Source organism: Heteronotia binoei, chromosome 10 (assembly GCF_032191835.1).
Source record: "Heteronotia binoei isolate CCM8104 ecotype False Entrance Well chromosome 10, APGP_CSIRO_Hbin_v1, whole genome shotgun sequence".
Classification (NCBI taxonomy): domain Eukaryota; kingdom Metazoa; phylum Chordata; class Lepidosauria; order Squamata; family Gekkonidae; genus Heteronotia; species Heteronotia binoei.
In genome coordinates, this window is record NC_083232.1 from 93546348 (window position 1) to 93573847 (window position 27500).

Here is a 27500-nt window from a genome sequence, read left to right on the forward strand (position 1 = left end):
TGCGCAACATGCCCAGAGCAATACGTTACTTCTGGATGACATCATCACACCACGCGACGACGGGCAGGGATCTCCCTGGTGGCCTCCGGGCCCGCCAAACCAGGGGGATCCCCTGCCCCCCAGCGGGAACTTGGGAGCCCTATGAAGATCAGCTGTGAAAGCGAGAGATCTGCAGGCCCCGCCTGGAGGCTGGCAGCTCTAGGAAGGCAGAGTTTGGGCAGGGAGGGACCTCAGCAGGTTCTAACGTCATCGAGCCCATCCACCAAAGCGGCCATTTTCTCCTGGGGAGCTGAACTTGGTCATCTGGAAATCAGTCGTAATAGTGGGAGATCTCCAGGACGGTGCCACCTCAAGGTTGGTAATCCTGCTAACAAGTCAGGACCGAATGAGACATTCCTGCAAAAAACTGCCCCAAAACCCAACCTCTTACGTAGTCCTTGTTGTTTCTAGAGATGCAGGAAGTAATCCCCGAGGCCACCACGTTGCATCATCTTAATGATGTCTGATAGCCCTCCTGTTTTTCCACTTAATACGAGACTTACCAACGCTGCCTTGAGGCTTAGAGTTATCCATGTAGATATATTCAGGCGGGTCGCCGTGTTGGTCTGAAGCAACAGATCAAAGTTGGAGTCCAGTGGCACCTTGAAGACCAACAAAGCTGAATTCTGGGAACAAGCTTTTGTGTGCAGGCGCACTTCTTCAGATACATGCAGGTATGCCCGTTGAAAGCTTATGCCTAGAATTAAACTTTGTCGGTCTTCAAGGTGCTGCTGTACTCAGACTTTGTTCTAGGTATCCACCCAGCAGTCGTTGCCGGACGCTTCCTGGTGCTTCCGCAATAGTTCCGCTGCACCCCTCAGAAACGTTAAGCGCATCGACTGAACTTGTATTAACCAATGCTGCCGAGCGGTGCGTTCGCGTTTCGCCGTCTCTTTGCCGCTATGCTGTCTTTTGTTTGTCTGTTTAAAAAAAGCCCAATGCACTGAGTGGCATCCCTCTGTTGTTTCTTTCAGCCAGTAATGTTAAAATAGAGACACAGAGTGATGAAGAGAATGGGCGTGCCTGTGAAATGAATGGGGAAGAATGTGCGGAGGATTTACGAATGCTTGATGCCTCGGGAGAGAAAATGAATGGCTCGCACCATGGCGGCAAAGCCATGTCAGGCGCTGGAGGCATTCGGCTCCCAAACGGAAAGCTAAAGTGTGATATCTGTGGGATCATTTGCATCGGTCCCAATGTTCTTATGGTTCACAAGAGAAGCCACACTGGTAAGGCCTGGCGGAGTTTCTTTTTTTGTTTGTTTCCTTTAGTCGCGGCAAAGGGTTGCCGCATCGGTAAGAAGAGATTTATTTATGAGACTCTTCTAAGCATGTTATTTCTTGCTGCATGTGGTGGACAGGCCATGAATTCAGCAGGAGCTCACAGGAGCACAGCTCCTGAACCTTTCTGAGGGTTCCCCCTCCTCCTCCCCACCTACCTTGTCCATTGAACGGTAGGTGCAGCTGCATAACAATCCCTGGATTAGGAGAGTGGGCAGCCAGCCAGCCAGCAGGGTCTTTGCCACGTCCCCAGTAGCCCTCATGAACCCCTGGAGAAGCCTGCACCACTCTTTCTCCACTTCTTATGTGATTTTGGGGGGCTTGCTGACCTTTTGACTGTTGGGCTAAGGAGAGCCCCAGGAGAGCAAGGCCTGCTTGGGCTGTCTGGCTCTCTAACCAGCCCAAGCAGGCCTCACTTGCCCAGGGCTCTCTTTTCTTGCGTCAGGTTGCTTTTGGCTGGGGGGGGGGGCTTACATATGCTAATGAGTTATGCTAATGAGCTCCATCACCTATTTTTTTACAAAACGACCCCTGGTAGTGAATATTTATTGTTTTTCATCTCACGCGAAAGAGCACTTATTCCACACATCAAAGATATTCCATGGGCACCCTCATAGATTAAGGGAGAGAGATGTGGTGGAAACTTCTATATGTATGGTTGGATCCAAGCAGCTTTTCCACTGGTGAAAAAGGGAGGAGGAGGAGGTCCCCTTTGACCACCCAAAAGGCTCTGCTGGGAGTCATGGGAAATACCTAAACCAAAACCATGTGAGGTGGGAGACATAGTAAGGTAGAGGATAGCAGGGGTGGAATTCTAGCAGAAGCTCCTTTGCATATTAGGCCACACCCCCTGATGTAGCCAATTCTCCAAGATCTTACACAAAAGAGCCTTGTAAGCTCTTGGAGGATTGGCTACATCAGGGGTGTGTGGCCTAATATGCAAAGGAGCTCCTTCTAGAATTCCACCCCGGAGCATAGTAAGGTAGATTTAGATTCTATCCATAGATTCCATCACTGGACCGGATGCACACGCATGTACACACTGGATGCAGATGTTCATTTGCATTGCAGTGCATATTTGGATTTGACGCATACATTGTGGTATGAATTCATGGTACGGAGGGGGATACGCCTTGTTACCTGCATTGCCACCCAAATGGAGCCATGCACTCCCGAACGCTCTCTGCAGAACAAATTTGGATGAGACAGACAATTTTACTAATCCTACTAATAATTCTGAAAGTAATCCTAATGATGTCTAGACTTTCATTTTATCCCACTTCCCAGCTAAGCTAGTTGAGAAAATCCAAACATTAATTGAAACTAATGGCTTTGGCAAATCTTTGAAATAACTTTTTCATACTTTTCTTTTCAAGGGCGGGATTGTTGATTTTTGCTATTTGCAAAATTAGCAATGACACGGTGCAATCCAAAATAGAATCACACCCTTCTGATCTCAGCAGCTTTTGTGAACGTAGGCTGCGATCACACACACTAAATAATGCACTTTCAAACCGCTTTCTAACTGGATTTCACAGTGGGAACCGGCAAAATCCAGTTGGAAAGTGGATTGAGAGTGTATTATTTAGTGTGTGTGATCACACAGCCACAGAATGGCTTGTTTAGGATTGTGCTGTTAATGATCGGGGAGGGACGGTGGCTCAGTGGTAGAGCATCTGCTTGGGAAGCAGAAGGTCCCAGGTTCAATCCCCGGCATCTCCAAAAAAGGGTCCAGGCAAATAGGTGTGAAAATCCTCAGCTTGAGATCCTGGAGAGCCGCTGCCAGTCTGAGAAGACAATACTGACTTTGATGGACCAAGTGTCTGATTCAGTAGAAGGCAGCTTCATATGTTCATATGATCCCTGTAAAATGGGAAATGCCTGTTCTGTGCGTATGTAAAGTGCCATCAAGGTGTAACTGACTTATGGGGACCCCAGCGAGGGGATTTCAAGTCAAGTGACTGAGCCAGGGGTGGTTGGCCATGGCCTTCCTCTGCAAAGTCTTCCTTGGTGGTCTCTCTTCCAAGTACGCTTAGCTCACCCATGAGATCAGCTGATAGTATACCCGTAATGCCCGTTTTATAACTTCCTGTATTTCACAATAAATAAACGAAATGAAAAGTTTCAGTGAATAGAACTAATTAACCAGAGATGTTAAAAGTAGATTGTCTGAGTCTCCCTCTACCCACAAAAAGGCTTCATCACTGTTAACTGATATAATTTTGCAAGCTTATGTATATATTTCTGTATTGAGGCCTATTGTTGAAAATGATTTTCCAAACCTTGAGGACATAAGACGCTTGCATCTCACTGCATCAGGAAGAGTGCGTGCCAAATGTGCGGTTTGGTTCAAGGGAACTGTTATTTTTGCAATTCTGCTGAGCTAATTATCTAGACTGAGATCTAGATAATTCATTGGACACTGAGTTAGTTGGGTAAAAAAGCAACACAGTCCGTACAGTAAAAATCCTTTCTGGTTGGTTTACGCTAGAAAGCCTACTTTTGATTCTGCTAAAGGTTGCAGGAATCATAAATGTCGTTACAGATGTTGTTACTTTGGGCGTTATGCTACTTGAAAAAACAACAACGCAAAACAAAAACACTTTCAAAAAACAACAAAACAAAAACACCAGGGCTTTTTTTGTAGCAGGATCTCCTTTGCATTTTAGACCACGTACCCCTGATGTAGCCAATCCTTGAAGAGCTTACAGGGCTCTCAGTCCAGAACCTACTGTAAACTCAGGAGGATTGGCTACATGGGGGTGTGTGGCCTAATATGCAAAGGAGTTCCTGCTACAAAAAAAGGCCTGCAAAACACTATCTGGAATAGTTCAGCGAGGTGGCAGGACTGTACCCCTGGAGGTTACTTCTTAATTATGGTATTAACGTGTAGTTTCAACGTATCTATTATTTCGACAGGCAGGGAATTATTTGCCTTTTCTTTGGGGGGGGGTGTGTGAATCTGTTCCCATCTGCGAACACATTAATCAGGTGTGGGATGCAACCGCTGCCCCACCCCATCTTTCCCCCTTTGCCTCCATTGCATTGGTGCATAAGCACCAACAAGGCAACAATTGAGCTGAGTCCTCTGTGGTCCAGTAACCTTCCCCTTCCCGCTCCCAGTTAAGCCATGGTGTTAAGAACATAAGAGAGGCCATATTGGATCAGGCCAGTGGCCCATCCAGTCCAACCCTCTAGCTGTCATCACACACACACGAAACAGTGCACTTTCAATCCACTTTCAGTGCACTTCCCAACTGGATTTTACTATGTGAACTGGCAAATCCAATTGGGAAGTGCCTCGAAAGTGGGTTGAAAGTGCATCGTTTAGTGTGTGTGATCACAGCCTCTGGGTGTTTTCGCACTCACGTTTTACTGGCGCCACGACCCTCCTGACGCCGGCGAATCTGCATGGATTTCGCACCAGAAGCGCCGGCGCACCCAGAAGCGCCGGCTACTTCCGTCGCTAAGCCAGCGCAAACGTTTTCCTGCATCTTTGCGATTTCCGTTTGCGCTGGCTTAGCGACGGAAGTAGCCGGCGCTTCTGGGTGCGCCGGCGCTTCTGGTGCGAAATCCATGCAGATTCGCCGGCGTCAGGAGGGTCGTGGCGCCAGTAAAACGTGAGTGCGAAAACGGCCTCTGTGTCACATGGTGGTCAAAAAAACCCAGATGTTCCGTTACGCAGGGACTCAGGTGGGAAAGTAAAAAAAGCTAGTACTTAGCTCTGTCCACCCTCCACCGAGTTCAAGGCTTTTTTTGTAGCAGGAACTCTTTTGCATATTAGGCCACAACCCCTTGATGTAGCCAGTCTTCCAAGAGCTTACAGTAGGCCTTGTAATAAGAGCCCTGTAAGCTCTTGAAGGATTGGCTACATCAGGGGTGTGTGGCCTAATATGCAGAGGAGTTCCTGTTACAAAGAAAAGCCCCGACTGAGTCCCCCCCCCCTCCATTTTGGTTGAGGGCAGAACACCCACTTGTGGATGCTCTAATCACCACCCTTTGGAACTGGTTCAAAGCAGGTTTCTATTTGACCCAGTTTAAACAGGGGAGCCCCAGGAGTCATGCTTGGGATGAGACGGATGTCATAAAGCTGATCTCCTGAAATGTAGGCAGGGAAAGGTTGCTGCACTCCGCCCGTAGGGGGAGGAGCCTTGCCCTGAAGCAAGCAGAGTGTAGGAATAGGCCTCCTTCTTTCAGGGAAGGACGGTGGCTCAGTGGTAGAGCATCTGCTTGGGAAGCAAAAGGTCCCAGGTTCAATCCCTGGCATCTCCAAAAAAGGGTCCAGGCAAATAGGTGTGAAAAACCTCAGCTTGAGACCCTGGAGAGCCGCTGCCAGTCTGAGAAGACAATACTGACTTTGATGGACCAAGGGTCTGATTCAGTATAAGGCAGCTTCATATGTTCATATGTTCAACTAAAAGACATCTGGCAAGAAAGCAGCTCTCTGAATCCTTTCCACCAGGGGTCGTTTTGTAAAAAAAAAAAAATAGGTGGCAAGGCTCATTAGCATAACTCATTAGCATATGCGCCCCTCCAGCCAAAAGCAACCGGATGCAAGAAAGGAGAGCCCCGGGCAAGTGAGGCCTGCTTGGGCTGGCTAGAGATCCAGCCAGCCCAAGCAAGTCTCACTCGCCTGGGACTCTCCTGGGCTGCCCCCTCCCCCCACTCAAAAGGCCAGCAAGCTACCCGCCACCTGAAATCACATAAGAAGTGGAGAAAGGGGTTAATGAGGGCTGCTGGGGGCGTGGCAAAGCCCCTGGTGGCTGGCTGGCTGCCCGCTCTCCTAATCCAGGGATTGTTATGCAGCTGCACCTTCTATTCAATGGACAGGGTAGGTGGAGAGGAGTGGGGGAACCCTCCGAAAAGTTCAGAAGCTGTGCTCCTGTGAGTGCCTGCTGAATCTGAGGCCCGCTTTCCACCAACCTTACAGTTCAGCTGAAACGGTGAAAATGAAAAGTGGCAAATAGGCTGCATTTCGGGGGGGGGGGGTGACTGAAGAAGGTGTAAGTCTGGCCAAGCCAAACCACTTATTCATGCAAAACCTCCATACCCCATAGGCTTCAAAGTCCTCTTAAATAAATATTTGAAAAATGAATAAAACCGCGTCATTGGGAACCGCCAACCGGTGATGAATGGCCGACCCTCGTTAAAAAGACATAATTACATTTAATAGGCACACCTGCCAAAGGCAGATATGCAGAATAAGTACCGGATATTTTCCAACTATTATTACGTTTTTTTGAAAAGGGTTCTACGGCAAACCAAACTGATCCGATGCTTTGCACCCACTCCCCCCCGCTTCTGTGAATTCTATTTGTAAGTACCTGATGGGGGCTCACTGTGCAGGCTTCGGAAAAGTGCCGAAAGCCCCAGCTGAGGTGGATCCAAAATGTTTTGGGCTTCTTTAACCCTAGTTCCTGTCAATTGTTCAGTGTCCTCTTTTTGATTTGAAAAGTTGATCCGGATCTGTTCGGTGACCCTGTGCAAATCAGTTTGGTTTGCACAGGACTGTGTGAATCAACTTGTATGCTAGGGATTTGGGTTGCCAACAGACCTGGAGAAAAATATCCTAGCCCTTTAAGGGAGGCTTCATGGCATTTTGTTTACCTTCATGCCACAAAAAGCTTCAGTTGCCCCATTTCCAGTGCTTTTTTTGAGCAGGAACGCACAGGAACACATTTGCATATCAGGAGCGCACAGGAACTCATTTGCATATCAGGCCATATCCCCTGATGCATATGGCATATCAGGCCATTAAGCAGGAACGCACAGGAACTCATTTGCATATCAGGCCATATCCCCTGATGCCAAACCAGCCAGAACACAGTTCTGGCTGGTTTGGCATCAGGGGATATGGCCTGATATGCAAATGAGTTCCTGCTGGGCTTTTTCTACAGTAAAACCCTGTGTGAAACAATGGTGATGTCAGGGTGTGTGGCCTAATATGCAAATAAGTTCCTGCTGGGCTTTTTCCTGCCAAAAAGCCCTGCCCATTTCCATGTATTCTATATTAAAATGACAGGATGTTCCTTTCCTGGTCTGTTGGCAACCCAAGCTAGGAAACTGTTATGCAAAAGGCTTTACCATGGCTAGCCTTGAGTTCAAGGAATGCACAAACTTACATTAATGTTTTTTGTTTTGGGGGAGTTGGGGTTCAGCGTAAAGCTGTGGTGTGCTGCTAGTTTAAGAGCTGGTGTGCAGCAGGGGTTAAGAGTGTGAGACTAGTATCTGGGAGGCCCAGGTTCGAATCCCGCTTCTGCCACAGGAGAGCTCACTGCATGACTTTGGGCCACTCAGTGCCCAGCCTACCTCACAGGGTTGTTGTAAGGGTAAAACAGAGGAGAGACCAATGTCAGCCTCTTTGAGTTCCCAGGGCAGAGAAAGGTGGAGTATAAATGAATTAAATAAATGTAAATAATGACAGTAATGCATTTGATGTAAAAGTGTATACAGAATAGACAGATTTTTGTCTTGGTAAAGATCCACTGTCTTGAACAGCTGCAAGGAAGAGACAGATTTAGCAGCTGATTTGATGTCTGAAGAGGGCTCCTCCACATTGTTTAAAAAGGAGCCTCATGGCCCATGGAAATTTAGTGTATCATCAAGAAGGGTTTTTTTCCATAAGCTTCATACAACAGGCACTGTAACTCTTCAATAACTTAGCTGTTCCCTGGAGATCAAAAAAGAATCATGTGCAGTTAACATAAAAACAGCTCCCTTTTCCCTCTGAGAAAAGCAGGGGTGGAATTCTAGCAGGAGCTCCTTTGCGTATTAGGCCACGCACCCCTGATTTAGCCAATCCTCCAGGAGCTTACAAGGCTCTTTTTTGTAAGCTCTTGGAGGATTGGCTACATCAGGGGTGCGTAGCCTAATATGCAAAGGAGCTCCTGCTAGAATTCCACCTCTGGAGAAAAGTATTCCCCCCACCACTGCCCTTTAGTCACTTGGGCAGATTCTAGATAGAGTAAGGGCAGCCCTCGCTCTGAGTTGGCTTTATGATTTCATCTCATAGCTAACTCTGGTAGGCTGTGCGGCTTTGTGACCTCAGCACATTTTCCAGCATGCTCCTTAGCTGGCTGGGCTCCTGGCTGTAGGACCAAACAAATTCAGTTTTAAAAACATGATGCCGTCAGCAAAAGGGAAAGACTGGAAATGGCAACATTTAGCGCAACCATATTCTTACCAGGACCGATGTTGCAATGTCTACTTCCTTTTGTCCCTTTAACTTGTTTTCCATGGTGTCGTGTTAGCCAGTAACATCCCGCGTTATTTCTTCATCGATAGCAACTTTCTAAAGCATTCCGTTTCACGGTTTCTCTTGCATTTTCCCTTCAGACTGTAAAATACATGCTTTATAAAAACTTGGGGCTTTAAGGGGTGTCGATGGGTTGTAGTTTCAATATTGGTTTCTTTCTTTCTATCTGTCAGCATCTAGCACGCAGCAGCCTAACAGTGAAAGTAGCAGTTCAGAGAGCTGTTTCCCCACATGATCATCCTTTTCTGAGTTCCAAATGAACAATCCCCTCAAACAACTTACAAGCTGTAAATGACTTCTGTGTTTGCTGCCCGCACAGATGTAGGGATATTATAGGGTAACCAGATTTCCTCTTTTTTTCACTGTCCATACTCTTTTTTAAAAAAAAACTAGCAAAAATGTCCTCTTTTGGGGTGGGAAGTTTAGGAATATTCCTCGTTAGTAACAAATATAGCCGCTGAAACAGTGGAAGCATTTAAAATGAGTTTTTTCATAGCGATCGCTTGTTTGAAGTAGTCAGTCGGGAACAATGTCCTTTTATTTCCACTTTTTAAAATATGGTAACCCTAGACGAGAGGTGGCCAAACTTGCTCAATGTAAGAGCCACATAGAATAAATGTCAGATGTTTGAGAGCCGCAAGACATGAACATCTGAGGAAGGCGAGGAGACGAAGATACTGAATTTATACCCCACCTTTCACTCTGAATCTTAGAGTCTCAGAGTGGCGTACAATCTCCTTTACCTTCCTCCCCCACAACAGACACCCCGTGAGGTGGGTGGGGCTGAGAGAGCTCTCCCAGAAGCTGCCCTTTTGAGGACAACTCTGTGAGAGCTGTGGCTGCCCAAGGCCATTCCAGCAGCTGCAAGTGGAGGAGTGGGGAATCAAACCCGGTTCTCCCAGACAAGAGTCTACACATTTAACCACTACACCAAACTGGGTCTCTCAAAAACTGGCACTCTGGGAGGGAGAGGTGGAAAGAAAGCAGTTTTAACTTTGAATGCATTCTCCAAGTTACTGGCTGACTTGGCTTGGAATAAGTGATTTTAAAAGGCAACTGCCTTCTCCAAGTCAGCTGACGGGGCAGTGGGGTCTTTGAGAGCCACACAATATGGGTGAAAGAGCCACATGTGGCTCCCGAGCCACAGTTTGGCCACCTAGATGTTTTCAAGGAGCACTTTCAAACAGATGGTCTTATGGCCATTTTGAACTGGTGCAGTTCAGAAGTTGCGTAAGGACTGTGCCGTGTGCTTTGAGTAAATCCGGCTTGGGTTTGGATCATGTCTCAATTGCAGGGTCAGCATTAGGCCTGGCAGTACAGCCGGATTGCCCGCTTTTAAGCTGGCCTCTCTGGTCATCTCTTTATATCTGCAGCAAATGCCGAGTGATGTTATTTAACTTCGTGCCATGAAAAGTTTCAACTGCCCATTGCTGCATGGACACCTCTATTAAAGGGACAAGGCATTTCCCCTCCCCACCCCAAGCCAGTTGACAACTTTACAGGCACACAGAAACCACACTTTCTAATCTCTATTTGCTGCATTCATTTCTTTTTTTCCTTTTTGAATTTACTTCTGTGCTTTGCCAAGAGCCAGGCACATAGGAGTTTAGCAGATAAAAGGTTTTCCAGATCCATATCAGAAAAAAATTCACTAGCTTATCTCTGTGGGAATGCTTTTCACCAGCCATTTTCTCCAGCATCGATACAGTTTACTCTCTCATTTATTCCTGCAAAGCCTACCAGTGTTTGCCCTAAGAATCTGAATTTTTAAATTCTCCATCTTCTCACTCCCCTCCCCCCCCCAAAAAAAACATTGATTTTAATGATCCTAGACCAGGGGTGGCCAAACAAGACGAAGGAAGGAAGGAGGGAAGGAAGGAAAAGAAATAGATGGGGAAGGGAGAGGTAGAAAGAAAGCAACTTTAACTTTAAAAGCACTTCCAAGCTGCCAGCTGGCTTGGCTGGGAGAAGTGATTTAAAGAGACAAATGCCTTCTCCAAGCGGGCCAATAGGACAGTGGGGGGTTCAAGAGCCACACAATATCTGTGAAAGAGCCACAACTGGCTCCCAAGCTGCAGTTTGGCCACCCCTGTGCTAGACGCTCGTTTATTGTCCATACTTAGGCCTGTTGCAGTTTTAGCAGATCGAAAAGAAGGAACGGCCTTCCTGAATTATTTCCTTAAGACGGGTGGTGGCTGTTGTGGTAATCTCGTAACTTTTTAAAAGACATCTAGATAGGGTTGCCAAGTCCAATTCAAGAAATATCTGGAAACTTTGGGGGTGGAATCAGGAGACTTTGGGGGTGGAGCCAAGATCAAGGCTGTGACAAGCATCATTGAACTCCAAAGGGAGTTCTGGCCATCACATTTAAAGGGATGGCACACTTTTTCAACGCCTGCCTTCCATAGGAAATAATGAAGGATAGGGGCAGCTTTTGGGGGGCTCATAGAATTGGACCCCCTGGTCCAATCTTTTTGAAACTTGAGGAGTATTTTGGGGAGAGGCACTAGATGCTATACTGAAAATTTGGTGCCTCTACCCCAAAAAACAGCCCCCCCAGAGCCCCAGATACCCGTGGATCAATGATTTTCTATGGGAATCCATGATTTTCTATGGGAATAAATCTCCACAGGGAATAATAGAGTTCCCAGCAGACATTTCCCTCCCCCCCCCCCCGCTTTCTGACGACCCTGAAGTGGGGGGAGGGCCTCCAAACCGGGGGATCCCCTGCCCCCACCTGGGGATTGGCAACCCTACATCTAGATTGAGTGTGGGGTAATATGCAAATCCGTTTGCGACTTATTGAGAGAGTAACCTGAGGATTGGTTAAGAAATTGACAAAACCCCGTTTAAATAAAAAATTATTTGCTCCATTGACAGAGGTAATTCAAGTTCCTCAGGCCAAAACGGAAGCGCTTCTCTCCACCCAAAAGGCAATCATAATGATAAAATAATCCAATTTAGAAATCTTCACGTCGCTGATGAGACTGGGTAAAAGGCTGCTGATTTACCCCGATAATTCTAGATTTCTGTTTCTCCTAAAACAGGAAGAAACAAAGGGCACTCACATTAATTTCTGCGTTGATATCCCATGTACTGAAGGAGGCTTTGGGAGTCCGGGTGGGAGAAACAGTTTCCTTTGCACTGTCTTAACTTCTCTTTTTCGTGGTGTGTCTCTCCCCTTTCCCCCCCCCCCCCAAGCCCTTTCTTTTTCTTCTCTGTCTCTTTCCTGATTTGGCTGCTTTAGGGACAGCCAGGTAATGGAGAAGAAATTGAAAGGGAAAATACAGGGAAAATGTAAATGAAAAGAAGTTATTATAACTGTTATAATGAAGTGCCTTTCATTTAAATATAAGAATGTAACGCTGAAATGAACTTGTGATCCTGAAATGCATTTTTAATGAGTTTCCTTTTTATTTTGCTGCTTCAGTGGCATATTTTAAAGACCCTTTGAAAAAAGCCACATTAAAAAAAAAAAAAAAACGCCTCACCAAATGCCACAACATGCAAAATTGGATATTGGTTTATTCCAAAACTGCTGATCAGGAAGAGTGGCTCTTCAACACAAAATGTTGCAGTCACTTTATTTAAATGAGTTTGAATTTGCATTGTGATGTGCCGTTCTGATTTAGGGGGAAAAAATTAGATTTTCAGATCAAATTGACCCAGCCAGTGAAGCGTTAAGCAACTGGCAGGTTGAGTCTGAAAAGCTCATGTTATATCAAACCTGCAGCCGGTGGAAGCCATAGAGCACCAGTTGGAAAACAACTTTCTCGCTGAAATCTTCCTCCTGTTACAATGTCGGAGCTCTGTTCTCACGTCTTTTTTTCCCCCCCCTCTCGTTCTCCCCGTAGGCGAACGCCCCTTCCAGTGTAATCAGTGCGGGGCATCCTTTACTCAGAAAGGCAACTTGCTCCGCCACATCAAGTTGCACTCCGGCGAAAAGCCGTTCAAGTGCCACTTGTGTAACTACGCCTGTCGCCGGAGAGATGCTCTCACAGGACACCTGAGGACCCATTCTGGTACGTGTGCACCTTAGAGAATTCTAGAATGGGGGTCCCTGATGTGATGCCTGTGGTAACCATGGCGCCCACCATGGACACCTTTCCTGGTGCCCATCAAGAGTTTTTACCAAATGGGCTTTTCTCCAGGAAGGCTTCTGGTTGGCTGGCAGATCTTTTTAGAAAGTTGATTTGGAGGCGCGTCGTGTGACTGAAAGTAAGCTGTGGCGGCCATTTTGCAGCTAGTCCTGCCTCCTGCGGTGGCCATTTTGTGGCTGTGCCCACAAGGCTGTGTCAGAATTCCAAAGTGTCCCACAGGCTCAAAAAGGTTTGGGAGCCCTGGATTAGAGTGTCTGACTTGGGAAGACATGGGATTGAATCCTTGCCTAGTGATTGAAACTCACTAGGTGACCTTGGACCAATTTTGAATGGACCGTTTATTCTAAGTGTTTGTATCTACTTGGTTCAGAGTTAACTGTGTTACCCAGCATTTCATCTGGATCGTGAAGTAAATTCCATCTCCCCTCCCTTTCAGTCGGCAAGCCCCACAAATGCGGATATTGCGGTCGGAGCTATAAGCAGCGGAGCTCTTTGGAAGAACACAAGGAGCGCTGCCACAACTATTTGCAAACCATGAACCTCTCCGGCGGTCTTTATCCCGGTAAGAGAACTAAACAGAAAGGCACAATTAAACGTTTTGCAAGCTAAACAATCTGTATCGAACCAGCTAGAGAAACTAGACCTGGACAAGATCACAGGCTTAGCTTTAGCACTACAATAATCAATTAATAATGAGAATCCTGAAAGGACTGGATCATCTGAATTGGAATTTATGATTGAATCCCTTAATCTGCGTAGCGCTTCAGAGCCAAAGAGGGAAGAAAACTCCTTTTCTAGGGCCGGGGAGCACTTGAATTTTTTTTAGAACAGGCCTTCACAGATTGGGAAGGTGATTGTTTCACATCGTAACAACACCGTCAACTTGGCTAAATGTTCAGCTGCTCAAATTAAACAGTTTTTCTTTGCAAGGGGCAACCAATTAGTTCCAGCAGCTATTATAGTGTTCAAAGCCAAAACGCTTGCCCAAACTCTCTATGGTATCCCTATATGGATCTCAGCTTTTACCAGGAAAGCGGAGGGCATTCAAGCCTCATTCTTTAGACAAATTCTTGGTTTGCCAAAATGTGTGTCCTGCTTTGCTCTCTGCTCTGAAGTGGGTCAGTCTTTGGTGGAGACAAAAGCCTGGATTGCAGTGTGGCTCAAAATTCACTTTAGAACAGATCCCAACAGCCTTCTTGATTGTATGAAAAGAGACCCATATATCTCATCCTGGACAGCAGTGCTTCTGTCCAAACTCAATCAATTGGGGTTAGAGGTAGATGGTTTTTCTACCTCTGATGAATCATATATCTTCAGATGTATTAAATTGAGACTGTGGGAATCGGAGGAAACGAAATTACCGCCAACTGACGCTTATATTTGCTCTCCAGCTTCCTTAGGTCTCTATGGGCGTTTTCGCACTGACCTTCAAGTGGTGCGACCACCCTCCTCACGCCGGCGGATCTGCAGGGATTTCGCACCAGAAGCGCCGGCGCACCCAAAAGAGCCGGCGACTTCCGTCGCGAAACCAGCTCAAACGGAAACCGCCAAGAAGCAGGAAAACGTTTGAGCTGGTTTCGCGACGGAAGTCGCCAGCTCTTTTGGGTGCGCCGGCGCTTCTGGTGCGAAATCCCTGCAGATCCGCCGGCGTGAGGAGGGTGGTCGCACCACTTGAAGGTGAGTGCAAAAACGCCCTATGCTTTCTGTGGCAAAATGCCCAATTATCTATCAGACTTAACCACTCCAAGTCATCGCAGGGCATTTATGTTGGCTAGACCAATTGTGTTTCCCTCCAAAGTTTTACAAGGGAGATATCAGCGAGTCCCTTTAGCCGACAGACTTTGCTCCTGTGGAGCGAATACTCCTGACTCAATCCAGCATATATTGCTTGATTGTTCTTTTTACCATAACCTCCGCAAAGATTTATTTGGCAAGCTTTCTTTTCCCCCAGATTTGTCTATTCTATCACCCTGTTATTATTTATTGAGTGATACTGAGGGGGTGGTTAGTGAGGCTGTGGCAAAATTTCTGGCTGACATCCTTAAATTTAATTCTGACCATGTTTGAATGCATCTGTAAGCTCGGTTTCATTTTGATTTTATCTCCAAGGTTTAAATTATTTTTATATTCTGTGTGTTTTTACCTGAATCTATTATGCCATTAAAGGTTTGGTATGGTAGGTACAAGAATTAAACGTTTTCCTGTCATGTCCTTCTCCGCTCGGCACCATAATCAGCTGGGTCAATCCAACGACACAAAGCGACCCCCGCCATCAGTTGGCACCTCAATAGTTTTAGGGTCAACAACGCTGCAGCAGGTAGATGGATAGATTTGGGTGGGTAGACGCGTTGGCCTGAAGCAGAACAGAGTTTGAGTCCAGTGGCAGTTTTATTCTGGGGAGAAGCTTTTGTGTGTGCTCCCACGTCTTCAGATACATGGATATGCAAGTTGCCAGTCTATACATCTAGGGAGAGGGCGAACAGCAAATTAGCATACAGCATAAATAAAGGTGTTTGACAGTTGCAAGGGCCAAACTGGAATAATAAGCTTGGTTTATACGGTCAAGGTTTCTTTGGGTTTAATTTGGTTAGATTGATGTAAGCCTTCTTTTTTTGTAGGAGAAGGCCATATTAGGTCACACCCCTGACATAACCATTGTTTCACACAGGGCTTTTTTGTAGAAGTAGACCAGCGGGAACTGCTTTTCATATTAGGCAACACCCCCTGACATCACCATTGTTTCACACAAGGCTTCTTTTTTTGTAGAAAAAGCCCACTCCTTTGCATATTAGGCCACACCCTTGACATCACAACTCCTATGAGAGCTGTGAAGAAGATGATATTGGATTTATATCCCACCATCCACTGCGAATCTCAGCAGGAGCTTATTTGCATATTAGGCCATACCCACTGACAGCACTAGTCTTTCGCACAGGGCTTTTTTGCAGAAAAAAGCCCAGTAGGAACTCCTTTGCACATTAGGCCACACCCCTTACATCACAATTGTTTCACACAGGGCTTTTTTGTAGAGAAAGCCCAGCAGGTGCTACTTTGCATATTAGGTCACACCCACTGACATCACCATTGTTTCACGCAGGGCTTTTTGTGTAGAAAAAGCCCAGCGGGAGCTCATTTGCATATTAGGCCACACCCCTGATATCACCGTTGTTTCACACAGGGGTTTTTTTGTAGAAAACGCCCAGCAGGAACTCCTTTGCATTTTCGGCCACACCCTCTGACGCTAAGCCAGCCAGACCTGCCTTCCTGCTCAAAAAACGCTCTGCCTCTTCCGACTTTTTGGCATTGATTGTGCTGTTTTGCATGCGTCTATTCTATTCCCAAGCTGTGAAGGAATGGATGGGGAAAGCAGCTGGTTTGACTGCATCCTCTGCCCACAGACACCAATATCAGGTGCCCAAAACTGCTTCTCCTTTTTTGGCCAAGGGTGCCTGCCGTCTATAGACGGTGCCTCAGCAGTGTCTGGCCAGCCTGTCGACGAGCCTCCTAACCCGTCTCGTGTCCTTTTAACTTCCAGTCATGAAAGAGGAAACAAGCCAGAGCGAAATGGCCGAAGACCTGTGCAAAATGGGATCCGAGCGATCCCTGGTGCTGGACCGACTCGCGAGTAACGTCGCCAAACGTAAGAGTTCTATGCCTCAGAAATTTGTGGGTAAGAGTTAAACGCTTGCTGCCTCCTTTACCTAGTTGGATTGTGTGTGTTTTTTTTAAATCCTGTTTTACTTGTATTGTTCGTTGCAACCAGACAGGCAAAGTAATTATTCCCCTGGCCGCTGCCAACCTTAGCAGTTGTGGCAGTATTATTATTATTAATCATTATTATTAATCATTATTATTATTATTATTATTATTATTTATTATATTCCGCCCATTCCCCCATGGGGGCTCAGGACGGAGTACATTGAAATAAGCAATAATAAAACAAATGATCAAGAACAGCTAAAATCATAATTAAAATCAGTTACAGCATTGAGCTCAGAATCTAATCTGCACTTTACATACCGTATATGATGATGTGACATAACCCACTGGCCCCTGCCAGTAACAAACAGTCTGAATAATGACTTCATAGCAACGCTATATTTATAGCATAATTTTTTCGGCACTGATAATGGTATATGATGGTACGGCAGGGGAGGCCGACTGATCTAACCAATGGACGCCCGGTGCCTCATCCAAAAGCCTGGTAGAACAGCTCCGTTTTACAGGACCTATAAAAGGCTACCAAGCCAGGTAGGGCCCAGATCTCCAGTTTGCATGGATCCTTTCCAAATTGTTTATAGCTCAAGACGGATTACCGTCAAGACCAGGGCTCTTTTTCTAGCAGAAGCTCCTCTGCATATTAGGCCACGCCCCCCCCGATGTAGCCAATCCTCCTGGAGCTTACAGGAGGCCCTGTACGAAGAGCCCTCTAAGCTCTTGGAGGATTGGCTACATCAGAGGGGCGTGGCCTAATATGCAGAGGAGCTCCTGCTAGAAAAAGAGCTCTCTGGTCAAGACTCCCTCTAAGCTGTGGAGTCGCAAAAGTTCAGCTTCGTGAGGTACTGGCATTCAAGTTGTGAGCTCCTGCATCAATTAGTTTGCTCTGGGGCAATGTGCCCTCTATGCCATGGAGTCTTTTGAGCAAAGATTCTACGTTGTGAGCTACTGGCATTCAGGTCATGAGCTCCTGCATCAATTAGTTTGCTCTGGGGCCATTTTTTCCTGAGCTAAGACAAAAATGTGTGAGCCAGAGGCCAAAAATCTGTGAGCTAGTTCACGCTCACTCAGCTTAGAGGGAACACAGGTCTGGGGGCCATTTTTCTTGAGCTAAAAAACGTGCGAGCTGGAGGCTAAAAAAAACCCCTGTGAGCTGGCTCACACTTAACTCAGCTTAGATAGAACCACGGTAGCCATGTTAGTCTGCCTGTAGCGGTCAAAATGAGCAAGAGTTCAGTCATGCCTTAAAGACAAACAAAATATGTGGCAGGGAGGAGCTTTTGTGAGTCACCGCTCCCTTCTTCAGGCACAACTCGTTTACGGCATTTGGTTCGTCACAGCAACACGAAGCGTGCGAAAAAATGAAAACCACAAACCAGACTTGTGTTTTGTGATTGCAGATTCTGGGGGGCTTCTCTTACTTTTTAGATCCCTCAGAAGGATAGTAGTGTTCCCCGACCAGACCCTCACAGCCAGGGGTGGGATTCTCCAAGTCATACACCGTCTTTCAGTTTGCAAAAATATATGATAAGGATTGTGTACAACACATAATAAACCATACAGTAATGATAGAGGCCGGCGGGGCTGGGGCCTTTTAAAAGAGCCCGATGTTCGCGCTGAAATGAGAAGCTTAATGCTGTGATTAGAGAATGTAGAATGGGGTTCCTAAATAATTCAGCCGTTAAACTGAAGAAAGAATTGAAAATGTCATCAAAATCTAGAGAGACGTCTTTTTAAGAAAGCGGCTGCGTTGAAGCTACACTCTTCAGGAGCACCCACCTGGTGAATTTCAGTTCGACTGTTTCCAAGTTTGGACTTACATCTATTCATTTGGGGTGGGGTTTTTTGGCCCCTTGGAGTTTCGGTTAGTTTAAAAGGCCACCGCTGGCCTCTATCGTTATTGTATGGTTTATTATGTGTTGTACACAATCCTTATATTTTTGCAAGCTGAAAGACGGTGTATTACTTGGTGGCTTTGAGCAGTCCACTAATTACACCAAGTGCCTTTAAGCTGCAGGGGTGGGATTCTAGCAGGAGCTCCTTTGCGTATTAGGCCACACACCCCTGATGCAGCCAATCCTCTAAGAGCTTACAAAATAGAGCCTTCTAAGCTCCAGGAGGATTGGCTACATCAGGGGTGTGTGGCCTAATATGCAAAGGAGCTCCTGCTAGAATTCCCTCCCGCCACAGCATAATTTCAGGAGTGCTACCTGGGTTCAAGCGCTCTTCGACCGATCCCTGGATCCATCGCCCCACCAGCGCTGCCTCAAAAAAGGATTTCCTCATTTCTGCTTCTCCTTGCAAAACCCTGTCAGTGGTCCGGTGCTTTTTTTTTTTTTTTCTTGGCTCAATATTCTTGTGGTCTCTGCTTTTTAAAAAAAAAAAAAGTGATGAGAGACGCAGCCAGACATACAAATTAATTGCATTTACTTAAGGGTGTTTATTTTCAGCGTGTCGCTTGAAAGCTGAAAGAAGAGCAGCCACCTGGGTGATAGGCCAACACACAGAAGGGATTGGATGTATCAGATTTTTGGGGGTTTTGCTGCTTCTGCTGTGTTGTTTGCAATAAGAACATAAGCAAAGCCATGCTGTATCAGGCCAGTGGCCCCTCCAGTCCAACACGCTGTGTCACATAAGAACATAAGAGAAGCCATGCTGTATCAGGCCAGTGGCCCCTCCAGTCCAACACGCTGTGTCACATAAGAACATAAGAGAAGCCATGCTGTATCAGGCCAGTGGCCCATCCAGTCCAACACTCTGTGTCACATAAGAACATAAGAGAAGCCATGCTGTATCAGGCCAGTGGCCCCTCCAGTCCAACACGCTGTGTCACATAAGAACATAAGAGAAGCCATGTTGGATCAGACCAGTGGCCCATCTAGTCCAACACTCTGTGTCACAGAAGAACATAAGAGAAGCCCTGTTGGATCAGGCCAATGGCCCATCCAGTCCAACACTCTGTGTCACAGAAGAACATAAGAGAAGCCATGTTGGATCAGGCCAATGGCCCATCCAGTCCAACACGCTGTGTCACATAAGAACATAACAGAAGCCATGTTGGATCAGGCCAGTGGCCCATCCAGTCCAACACACTGTGTCACATAAGAACATAAGAGAAGCCATGTTGGATCAGGCCAATGGCCCATCCAGTCCAACATGCTGTGTCACACAGTGGCCAAAAAAACAGGTGCCATAAAGAGGTCCACCAGTGGGGCCAGGACACTAGAAGCCTTCCCACTGTGCCCCTCCCCCAAGCACCAAGAATACCAAGCATCAGTGCCCCAGACAGAGAGTTCCAACGATACGCTGTGGCTAATAGCCACTAATGGACCTCTGCTCTTATGCTTATCCTCTCTTGAAGCTGTCTATGCTTGTAGCCACCGCCACCTCCTGTGGCAGTGAATCCCATGTGTGAATCACCCTTTGGGTGAAGAAGGACTTCCTTTTATCCGTTCTAACCCGACTGCTCAGCAACTTCATGGAGTGTCCACGAGTTCTCGCATTGTGAAAAAGGGAGAAAAGAACTTCTTTCTCTGCCTTCTCTATCCCGTGCAGAACGACGATGCTAATCCGGTTTGTTCTTGATTCCGTTTCTAGCCTGCCTCCTGTCAGAGCCCTCCAAAGTGGCGTGAAACGCAAAACAAAAAAAAAGACACGCGGCTCCGTCCCTGCACTGTTAAAAAAAAAAATTAAAATGTATCCAAACGACTAATGAAATCAATTCCTTCTCTAGATGGCCCAGGCTAGCCCAATCTCATCAGATCTCAGAAGCTAAACAGGGTTAGATCTGCCCTGGTTAGATCTCCGATGGGAGAGCACCAAGGAAGTCCAAGGTTGCTACGCAGGGCCAGACTTGCCTTGAAAAGGCTGTAACTTTTTAAAAATATATATTTATAATTGAAATATGCATCCAGCATAATCTATGGATAATAATTATCAAATCAGAAGTGGGCTAAAACGTTGAATGAAGGATGCGATCGCATAGACTGGCCCGACAATGAAATGGTTTGTTCTTTCTCCAAAAAATGGAAGCCATTTTTCGAGATAGGAGGCGGGGCTGTTTTCTGATTCGTTAGCATTTTCAGCGATTTTATCAAGCTGGCTGTAACTTGATGGAATTTCACGCACGCATTAGAATCGTAAAGCCATGCTCGAATTGCAGAGGGCAGTTTTTCTACTCCAGGCATTCTGGTACGAAAGAGAGAACCTTGCTAAAGAAGACAGCCCTTACTGATTGCCTAAAAGAGAGGAGGATTGAATGGTCCAGCGGGTGTCTGTCGGCATGGGATGCCCGAGGTGGACCTACGCTGGACTGTCAATAATGACGCCCCACCCAACAGCACTTCCTCAGTTCATGGAATGGGACACAAGGGACTTTGCAGATTCAGAAATGCTCCCTTAAAAAAACCTTGCATGCTTTATTCCCAGAACTGGTTGTCAGAGAATGGCAAAAGGACATAGTGATGAACATATGAAGCTGCCGTCTACTGAATCAGACCCTGGGTCCATCAAAGTCAGTATTGTCTACTCAGACTGACAGCGGCTCTTCGGGGTCTTAAGCCGAGGTTTTTCACGCCTATTTTGCCTGGACCCTTTTTAGTTAGAGATGCCGGGGATTGAACCTGGGACCTTCTGCTTACCAAGCTGATGCTCTACCACTGAGCCACCGTCCCTCCTCAAATGCTTGCCCTGTGAACGTACTAGAAAGAAGAAGGAATTCTTAAGGACATAAGAAGAGCCCTGCTGGATCAGACCAATGGTCCGTCTAGTCCAGCATCTTGCTTCACACAGTGGCCAGCCAGTTCCACTGGATGGTGAACAACAGAGCATATTTATTTATTTATCTTATTATATTATATTTGTATCCTGCCCTCCCCTAACGAGCTCAGGGCGGCCAACAGCAGCTTAAATAACATAGTATTAATAATAAAATCACAATAAAATCATTACAGTCATTTCATGCAGTTTCCTACAATTTCGGATTACAATCCCTAAAATCCAAGATGGCGTCATTTTCAGATCCAAGATGGCGTCCTTTCATTTATTGATTGATTTTTTATTTATTTTATTGGACTTATATCCCGTCCTCCCTGCCAAAGCGGGTGCAGGGCAGCTTGCAACAATAAAAACATTTACAAATATTGAGCATTAACTAATAAAAAAACCTTAAACAGTGTAACAATTAAAGCATTAAAACAATTTGGTGCTAATGATAAATTCCAATAATTTCAGTCTTCTTGAGTATCCTCATATGTGGCTATCGATTAAAAGCGAATTGAAATAAAGCTGTCTTGCAAGCCTTGTGGAACTGGGCAAGGTCCCGCAAGGCTCTTACTTCTTCCGGAAGTTGGTTCCACCAATAGGGGGCCACTATAGAGAAGGCTCTTTCCCGAGTGGTCTTCCATCTTGCCTCCCTCAGCCCAGGGATCACTAACAGGTTCTGTGTCCCTGATCTGAGTACCCTCTGGGGAACATATGGGAAGAGGAAAAGGAAAGGTCCCCTGTGCAAGTACCAGTCATTTCTGACTCTGAGGTGACGTTGCTTTCACAACGTTTTCACGGCAGACTTTTTACGGGGTGGTTTGCCATTGCCTTTCCCAGTTATCTACACTTTCCCCCCAGCAAGCTGGGTCCTCATTTTACCGACCTCAGAAGAATGGAAGGCTGAGTCAACCCCGAGCCGGCTACCTGAAAACCCAGATTCCGAATTTCTTAAGGTTGAACTCAGGTCGTGAGCGGAGCTTAGGACTGCAGTACTGCAGCTTTAACACTCGGCACCACGGAAGAGACGGTCCCTAATTTAATCCCTCTCTGTGTAAAGTAGTATTTCCTTTTGTCTAGCCTGAACCTACTGCCCATCAGCTTTCGTGGGATGCTCTTGAGTTCGAGTGTTTGGGGCAATTTAGAAGAAGAGTTTGGTTAAAGGGGTGTCCTGCTTTGGAATAGGTGCAAACTCCCATGTCAGGCTCTGCCTTTCAGCCCTCGTGGGAAGGAAAGATATTAAAAACTTTGCCAGATATGAGGTCTGAAAGGGTAGCACTTCCTGTCGGTTACTCAGCATGTGGTGTCAAAACATCATAGAAAGACGGTTCGAGATGAAACTATGAAAGGTGGGAGCCTTATCTGTGTGGCATCAAGAGGCCTCGAAAGTTCCTTCCCTCTGCAGCTTCGGTTTTGCTTCCTCCCAAAAGCAAAATTATCTTTTCAGTTTAGCATCCTTTGGATGATCATAATTGATCTCTCAGAGTCGTGCGATGCTTAGCTTACTTTCTACAGGAAAAGTTGCAGAGGCTCACAGTGTTTCCAGAAATTGCACAACCTGATTCTGGGTTGGGAGAGGGAGACCGTTAATGCAATCCTAAACAGAGTTACGCCCTTCTAAGCCCATTGATTTAGAAAGTTCTGTGAGGTAGAAGAAGATATTGGATTTATATCCCACCCTCTACTCTGAATCTCAGAGTCTCAGAGCGGTCACAATCTCCTTTACCTCCCCTCCCTGCACACAACAGACACCTTGTGAGATAGAAGAAGATATTGGATTTATATCCCGCCCTCTACTCTGAATCTCAGAGTCTCAGAGCGGCTCACAATCTCCTTTATCTCCCCACCTCCACACAACAGACACCTTGTGAGGTAGAAGAAGATACTGGATTTATATCCTGCCCTCTACTCTGAATCTCAGAGCGGCTCACAATCTCCTATATCTTCTCCCCCCACAACAGACACCCTTTGAGGTGGGTGGGGCTGAGAGGGCTCCCACAGCAGCTGCCCTTTTGAGGACAACCTCTGCCAGAGCTCTGGCTGACCCAAGGCCATCCCAGCAGGTACAAGTGGAGGAGTGAGGAATCAAACCCAGTTCTCCCAGATAAGAGTCTGCCCACTTAACCACTACACCAAACTGGCACTACACTAGGCAAGGCTGACTTCTGGCAACACTCCACCCCACCTTGCACTGATAAAATAACTGGTTCACATGGGGTGCTCCTAGAAGGCCGGCACCTTAGGCAATCGCCTAGTTTGCCTAGTGGCGGGCCGGCCCCGATCTCCCCCTCCATCTGCACTTGCTAACAAGGGGACCGACGCAGTTGAGCGCTCTAGGGAAGTTGAATTTAACAGTGGCCCCTCCCCTTCCTGCTCCAGGCACGTGTCGACTTAATTTGGGTCACGGAGAGCACACTAGCTTCACTGAAAGCGAAAAGAAGTTTACTAACAAAATAGAAAGCACAGACTGCGTATTCAAACATGACAGAATGAGCGGGCATTAACGAAATGATGTTCTTGGAGCTGAGAGCCATTAACAGTCACCCATTTCCTTGGCTTCAGTATCTGGAGCAGAGGTGGCCAAACGTGCTTCACGTAAGAGCCACGTAGAACAAATGTCGGCTGTTTGAGAGCCGCAAGACATGAACGTCAGATGCTTGAGCGCTGCAAGACAAGCAAACATTAAAAAGAAGGAAAACAGATGAGGGAGGGAGAGAGGTGGAAAGAAAGCAACATTAACTTTAAATGTATTCACCAAGCTGCTGGCTGGCTTGCCTTGAAGAAGTGATTGAAAGAGAGAAATGCCTTCTCCAAGCCAGCCGATGGGGTGGGGGTGGGAGCTTCAAGAGCCACACAATATGTGTGAAAGAGCCACATTTGGCTCCCAAGCCGCAGTTTGGCTACCCATGATCTAGAGGTCATTCCCCTTGTGAATTCAGCTCCATATGCTTATGGCTGCTTCTCGGAGTCAAGATGGAATCCTTCCTCCTGAAAATGAAGATTCGGGGATCACAGAGCAGAGAGAGATTAAGAGTTTTCGAGAGCCGATGAGATTGGGGTCGCCTGGGCCAACCAAGTCAGGTTCAGTCAGCGCTAGAGCTTCAGGAAAAGAAAGTGGTTTGGAGTAGTTTCCCCAGAACTGGTTGCTTGTATGTGAAGCTCCTTTCCTCATAAGGGAAACCTGGCAGATAAAAAGAATTCATATATATGTACGCTTTGTATATGTATATCTCTGGTTCATTCTGTTCACTTACAACAGGCTCTGTACCACTGGCCGTATTTTAAATTTTTTTTGACAAGGGGTGTTTTCCCACAGAGCTTACCTCAGAGCAACGTCCCTCTTCACCGCGCAGCATCGGCGCGGATTTCCCACCAACTGCTCTGTATAACCAGGAAGAGCCGCGTCGCTTTTGCGTCGCTAACGTAAACTGGTTTTTAGCCGTTTACATCTGCAACGCAAAAGGTCCGGCACTTCCTGGTTATGCGGAGCAGTTGGTGGGAAATCCGCGCAGACGCTGCGCGGTGAAGAGGGACGTCGCTCCGAGGTAAGCTCTGTGGGAAAACGCTCAAGGTTTTTTTTTTAACATGATACAATAATAAAACGATGAGGTCGGAATAGGATTGCTAAGCTCCCTCCAGGGGCGGAGGAATTCCCCGGTTTGGGGAGCCCCAACCTGCCAGCGTGGAGCAGGCCTCCAGGGGGATTCCCACGCAACGTGCCCTGTGCAATGACATCACCCGGAAGTGACGTCATCGTGTTGGGGACACTCTAGGATTTGTGGTCCAACTCTATGGTACCATAGAGTTTTTCCATGGATCCTAGAGCGTTCCCAGAGCGACGTGCCCTGTGCAATGACATCACTTCTGGGTGACGTCATCGTGCTTGGCGCGTGCAAGAGGAGAGTCCCCTCGCCACAGTGGGACTTGACAGCCCTAAGTCAGAACCAGGCATCAGAGTTCAACGGCCCTGTCCATTTCTGTAAAGGATTTCAAAAACCGGCTTAAAAGCTGGACACAACACCTCAAACTAGCTTTTGAATTTTATCAGAGAAGTATGATTCTGACCCTGTGGTGTAGAAGATTCCAAGTTTCTAATATGGAATGTAAAAATGTCTATGTAAATTATGAAAATGCAAATTTAGCTGGCTCCAGCCAACATTTTATAAACGATATACAGACTTTAGTATTGATGAGGCTTCTTTTTGAGCAACAAATGGCTTACAGTGTGATCAAACTGTGAGTTAAAAATATAAGACAATTGAACTGTTTGGATTCCATCCATCATATGCATTTATTCAGGGTTTTTCTTGTAGCAAGAACTCCTTTGCATATTAGGCCACACACCCCTGATGTAGCCAATCCTCCAAGAGCTTACGGGGCTCTTCGTACAGGGCCTACTGTAAGCTCCAGGAGGATTGGCTGCATCAAGGGGGCATGACCTAATATGCAAAGGAGTTCTTGTTAAAAAAAAAGCCCTTTGTTTGCTTGCTTGTTTGTTTAATTTCTATCCCACCCTCCCAATGAGCGGGCTCAGGGCAGGTTAAAAGAAAGGATTAATAACAATAACTAGATTAAAATCCCAAAAACATTGGTTAAAAAAAAACATAAAACAATGGTCAGATGGCATGCTAAAAATGTCCTCCTATCCCAGTTCTGTTTCAGCTTTTAATAAATATGGTCCAATCCAGGGATCGTTTTGTAGAAAAATAGGTGACGGAGCTCATTAGCATATGCCACCCCTCCACCAGCCAAAAGCAACCTGACGCAAGAAAGGAGAGCCCTGGGCAAGCGAGGCCTGCTTGGGCTGGCTAGAAATCCAGCCAGCCCAAGCAGGCCTCACTCACCTGGGGCTCTCCTGGGCCTCCCCCTCCCCCCACAGTCAAAAGGCCAGGAAGCCACCCAAAATCACATAAGAAGTGGAGAAAGGGTGGTGTGGGCTTCTCCAGGGGTTAATGAGGACTGCTGGGGGCATGGCAAAGCCCCTCATGGCTGGCTGGCTGCCCGGCTGCCCAGCTGCCCACTCTCCTAATTCAGGGATTGTTATGCAGCTGCACCTACAATTTAATGGACAAGGTAGGGGGGGGGAGGAGGGGGGAAACCCCTCAGAAAGGTTCAGGAGCTGTGCTCCTGTGAGCTCCTGCTGAATTAAAGGCCTGGTCCAATCCGTGGGTTCTGATCCAGTACTGCTGTGATTTTCAATTTCCCTATCAAATATCTGCAGCCAAGCCTATTGGCTGGTTTTAAAAACGGAAAAGATAAAGCCAGTGTCTGAAAGCCATTCCACTCACAAAAGTGTCAGATGTCGACCGGGCGTGGCAATGCCACAGTCCGTCCCGATCGACTAAAGCGACCTAACGTCTCGTCATTTTGGTTCGCAGGCGAGAAATGCGTGTCCGACGCGACGTACGATGCAACCCTCAGTTATGAGAAGGAGAACGACATGATGCAAACCCACGTCATGGATCAGGCCATCAACAACGCCATCAGCTACCTAGGGGCAGAATCGTTGCGCCCCCTGGTGCAAACCCCGCCAGGGGGCTCCGAAGTCGTGCCCATCCTCAGCCCAATGTACCAGCTCCACAAGCCCCCCGGGGACGGCCACCCTCGCCCCAATCACGCCGCTCAGGACAGTGCGGTGGAAAACCTGCTCTTGCTCTCGAAAGTCAAATCGATTTCCTCCGAGAGGGACCCGTCCCCCAGCAACAGCGGCCACGACTCCACCGACACGGAGAGCAACAACGAGGAGCGCGGCGGTTTAATTTACCTAACAAACCACATCGCACCCCATGCGCGCAACGGCCTCTCTCTCAAAGAAGAACACAGGCAGTACGACGTCCTGAGGGCCGGGAGTGACAGCTCTCAGGATGCTTTCAAAGTCATCAGCGGCAACGGGGAGCAAGTGAAAGTTTACGTCTGTGAACACTGTCGTGTCTTGTTCTTAGATCATGTCATGTACACCATCCACATGGGCTGCCACGGCTTCCGCGACCCTTTCGAATGCAACATGTGTGGCTATCGCAGCCAGGACAGGTACGAGTTCTCTTCTCACATCACTCGAGGGGAGCACCGTTTCCGCATGAGTTAAAACTTTCCCCATGCATTGGAGTTGCGCGGTGGCAGCAGCTCACTCCCCCCCACACACACCGGCTCTGAAACACAAAGCAACATTCAAACGACATCAGGACAACATCTAATCCAAATCAGAAGGCTGGGCCCTCGTAAAATGGACTCCTCTTGGTAGCCTGCAGACACAGTTCAGCTTGGTACTGTTAATATTCATGTGTTTCGTGCAAGAAGATATAAGCCAGGGGTGGCCAAACTTGCTTAACGTAAGAGCCACATAGAAGA

The 27500-nt window shown here is 46.9% G+C and overlaps 1 protein-coding gene across 5 annotated transcripts in view; it reads left to right on the plus strand.

The window, feature by feature from the left end:
• Window positions 1-27270, plus strand: part of IKZF1 (IKAROS family zinc finger 1) — a 96520-nt gene extending 69250 nt beyond the window's left edge. For 2 of the 5 annotated variants that reach the window (XM_060247781.1, XM_060247776.1), the window contains 5 exons: window positions 1014-1268; window positions 12429-12596; window positions 13111-13236; window positions 16210-16344; window positions 26531-27270. In XM_060247781.1, the coding sequence (XP_060103764.1) occupies window positions 1014-1268; window positions 12429-12596; window positions 13111-13236; window positions 16210-16344; window positions 26531-27237 (1391 nt within the window). In that variant the 3' untranslated portion in view covers window positions 27238-27270. The remainder of the gene's footprint in view (window positions 1-1013; window positions 1269-12428; window positions 12597-13110; window positions 13237-16209; window positions 16345-26530) is intronic. The other 3 variants (XM_060247778.1, XM_060247779.1, XM_060247780.1) reach the window with 3 other exon arrangements.
• The last annotated feature ends 230 nt before the right edge of the window (window positions 27271-27500 follow it).